This window comes from Lactuca virosa, chromosome 9 (assembly GCF_052849685.1).
Source record: "Lactuca virosa cultivar CGN04683 chromosome 9, Lactuca_virosa_CGN04683_v6, whole genome shotgun sequence".
In the NCBI taxonomy this organism is placed as follows: Eukaryota; Viridiplantae; Streptophyta; class Magnoliopsida; order Asterales; family Asteraceae; genus Lactuca; species Lactuca virosa.
The window spans coordinates 228,411,940-228,415,710 of record NC_136434.1 but is presented as its reverse complement, the minus strand read 5'-3'; the positions used below and the strand labels follow the sequence as shown (position 1 = coordinate 228,415,710).

The 3,771-nt window shown below is 34.3% G+C and overlaps 1 protein-coding gene across 1 annotated transcript; it reads left to right on the top strand.

Annotated features, from left to right (window-relative positions):
* Positions 1-1,689: 1,689 nt before the first annotated feature.
* On the top strand, positions 1,690-3,064 carry LOC145136076 (Photosystem II reaction center PsbP family protein). The gene is made up of 3 exons (XM_079070273.1): positions 1,690-2,061; positions 2,310-2,514; positions 2,606-3,064. Exons 1-3 carry the CDS (start codon positions 1,719-1,721, stop codon positions 2,919-2,921), a joined length of 864 nt encoding a protein of 287 aa, XP_078926399.1. The 5' UTR covers positions 1,690-1,718; the 3' UTR covers positions 2,922-3,064.
* The last annotated feature ends 707 nt before the right edge of the window (positions 3,065-3,771 follow it).

The window sequence follows — 3,771 nt, the reverse complement described above, 5'->3', positions numbered from 1 at the left end:
AATAAAATAAAATAAAATAAATAAACGGATCACATGCAAAAAGATAAAGGTGGTAGGCGGGAGGAATGAATTCTTTTCTTTCTGTATGCATGTCATTAAATTGTCAAAATTAGTTTGAATATGAATTAACTCACAAGTTCACCAACCCGTTCGAATGAATAAAGCCTCCAAATTGTTAAGCCTGCTGTTCATGGTAACGTTTCCTGACGGTACGGCCAGTACCGCCCTATCCCAGCTGTATAACCCACGACGACTTCTTCCTGTCTAAGAATCATGTTTCCGTAAAATATTAATTTGGGTAATTTATATAAGAATCATGTTTCTATTAAATATGAATTCAACCCGAATGATTTAATTTGAATTTCAATCTTTTTTGAATGTTAAGAGGGTGTTTGTTTTAACTTTTAAAATGACTTTTACTTTTATCTTTTAGAAAAAGTCAAAAAGATGTTTGTTCAAGTGAAAAGGACTTTTGGAAATGACTTTTCCAATAGAGTAAATTGAGCCTTTTTGAAAAGTCACGATTATGTGACTTTTCCCAACTTTTCAACAGTAAAAGTATTAAATTACCAATATACCCTCCATCTATCCTAATCAATTCTTCATTCACAGCATATGATTCCCTACTATCTCTTAAAAGTTAACCCAAACACTTTAACTTTTGACTTTTTCCCTTCAAAAGTTAATCCAAACACATTTTAAAAAACAACTTTTATAAAAAGTCCTTTTACAAAAAGTCATTTTACAAAAAGGACTTTCGCCCCACAAAAGCTAAGTCAAACACCCTCTAAATTAGTCCAAAAATAACTATATTTCAGTAAAATATGCATATTAAAAAAAGAGAAAATTGCAAATTTAGCCAAATACACTAATTACTTTGTGGAAAATAGCAAAAAAAAACTCAAATTACAAAAAATAGCCCTTAAAATCGCAGATGGATTAAACCCATCTGCGATTTTGCCCTTCCATTTGTGATTTTGTGAAGTCCATCCGCGATTTCGTAGGATCTAGTATAAAAACATTTTTTTTCTTCATTTTTCACTCTTTCTTGGAGAAACTCTCTCTCTCTCTCTCTCTCTCTCTCTACGATTTCCTTAGAGCTATCATGGATGATATCACAGACGATTTCCTTAAAGATGTTTTAAACAAATTTTCCATAAAAATAACAACAAAAATGTTAATTTTTTTGAAAAAGTTTATATATAATAAGGTTGTTTTGTAGTCAAACCTATCAATTTCGTAGTAAAAAAAATCACAAAATCGTAGGTCAAAAGGAGAGGAAATCGCAGATGGACATAGTCCATCTGTGATTTTAGACTGAAAAATGGGTATATATACAGTGAACAAAAAAACAACCAACTACGAACGTACAAGTGGCTAAAGCACGTCTGTGCTTTAGCCACTTGTACGTTCGCAGATGGCATGACGAAATCGCAGATGGATTATACTCATCTGCGATTTTAGTGGCTAAAAATGCAATTTTGATTTTTTTTTTTTTTGTTATTTTCCACAAAGTAATTAGTTCATTTGGCTAAATTTGCAATTTTCTCTTAAAAAAATAATTTGGTAAAATAAATCAAACTTAAATACCTCAAATGAATATTATTTTGCTCTTTTCTAAATAAAATGACGTGGCATGATCTGGTTGGGTGGATCAGTTTCTATGCAAACGGCGAAAATCTCAGCCAAACAGAAGATAAGCTTGGCTCAAACACCCGATGAACAAAACAACAGTCGGAACAATGTCCATTCATCAGAGCTTCCTCCACCGGACTTATATGAACCAACAAAATCCCGGTGACCGGAAAGATGAGTTCCCGGAGACTGCAATCCCGTCCAACAAATTACCGGCGGAACAATTCTTGCCATTAGCAACGGCATTCAGACGGCGGCTTTTAACTGGGATCGGATCAGCTTCTCTAGTTGCCGTCGGTGCCAACTTCGCCGGTACAACTAGTTTCCTTCTTGGTTTGTCGCCGGAGGCTGCCCGGAATCTCAAACTTGATGTGCTTTATCCCATCAAAGGTTACAGCCGCTGCATCAAATCTGAAGAAGGATTTGGTTAGTTAAGCTCATATATCTATGTTAACTATCGAGTCAAAACTATATGAAATTCAATCGAAAATCGAACATGGATTTCATTTCAAAACTTAAACCCAACTTTTCGATTTCTAACATTTTCAAAACTTCAATTCCATTGTAAGCGTTTTCTCTAAAATATAGTAAATTGATAGTAAATTTGATGTTGAAAATCAGTTCGTTGACCTTACAATTTGACTTTATGATTGTTGTGTTGCAATGATGCCCAGAATTTATATACCCAGCAAATTGGGTTGGAGACCAGACGTTGTTGTACAGAGCAGCTGGTAAGGCGGAGCTGGAAAGATCACTTGATTTGCCGCCGGTGAACCGCCGGAGAAATGTAAACGAACCGATTGTGGCCTTCGGTCCACCAGGGTCAAGCGGCGAGCTCAACGTCAGTGTGGTCGTCTCCCCTGTTGCTCTTGATTTCTCGTAAGTCGTATCATATCATTTCAAATCCACTCCCTAAACAAAGATCAAACATGCTAAAATTCAGACTCTATCTTTGTTGGGTTATTGATAGAATTGAAGCATTTGGAGGTCCGGAGGAGGTGGGAGAAGCAATCGTCAGAAAGATTACAGGATCTGGCCGGAGGCCGGAGATCAAAGGAAGACTCATAAAAACAAATCTTAGAGAAGATGAAGTGAAGAAAGTGAAGTATTATGTGTTAGAATTTGCAGTTGAAAGTCCGTCGTTTAGCCGGCATAATGTGGCGGTTTGTTGTGCTCGTGAGGGACGTTTGTTCACTCTGAATGCGCAAACACCGGAATCGGCATGGCCTATGCTTAAACAGGATTTTTATAAGATTGCTGATTCTTTTAGTCTAACTTCTCTATGAATGTATGTGTTTTGTGGATGGGTGATCTGAAAACTCTTTCACTTTCATACAGAGTGTATTCCCATGTTAATATAAATGGGATGCATAGGTTGAGTTGATTTGAAGAATTGAATTGTTTTGAAATTAACATTGATGTTTTAACACTTTTTGTTTCAAAGAACGCATAATGTGAGTTTTATTTATTATTTTTTTTTTTCAGAATTATTTTATTATTTTTAAATTTTTATTAGTATCAAATTCATGATTCAAACTTACGACGATCTAATTTAATTGATGTGAAAAATTAATTTGTGAAAAATATACAAGTGTCTAATTTAATTGATGTGAAAAAATAATTTGCTTAGAAAAGAAAACAAATTGAACAAACTACAAAAAACTACGATAGTTTACGGGCCTATTCGGCAAAATTAGCTACTAGCAGGTAGCTTGTAGTTTGTAGCGTTTTATTAAATGCTACATTCAAATGCTACATTCAGTAGCATTTAGATTTGGAACGTTTTGTTTAAATTAAACGCTAAAAACTTGTAGTGTCAAACGAATATTTTTATTCAAAACAGAGCGTTTTGCCAAACGCTAGAAGCTCTCAAACGTTCCGAAACGCTTCGTGCCGAACACGCCCTACATATAAGTTAATAGACTAGGGTTGCTAAATTTATATATATATATATATATATATATATATATATATATATATATATATATATATATATATATTAAAATTCTCTGTGACATCCCCATTTTCACGGCCAGAAAAGACCGATTTTGTTTAACCTTTATAAAATCAGAGTACCTCTTCTAATAAAAATGTTGCGGACTTTGTTCCCAGAAAACATGATAAATAGGTTGGGAT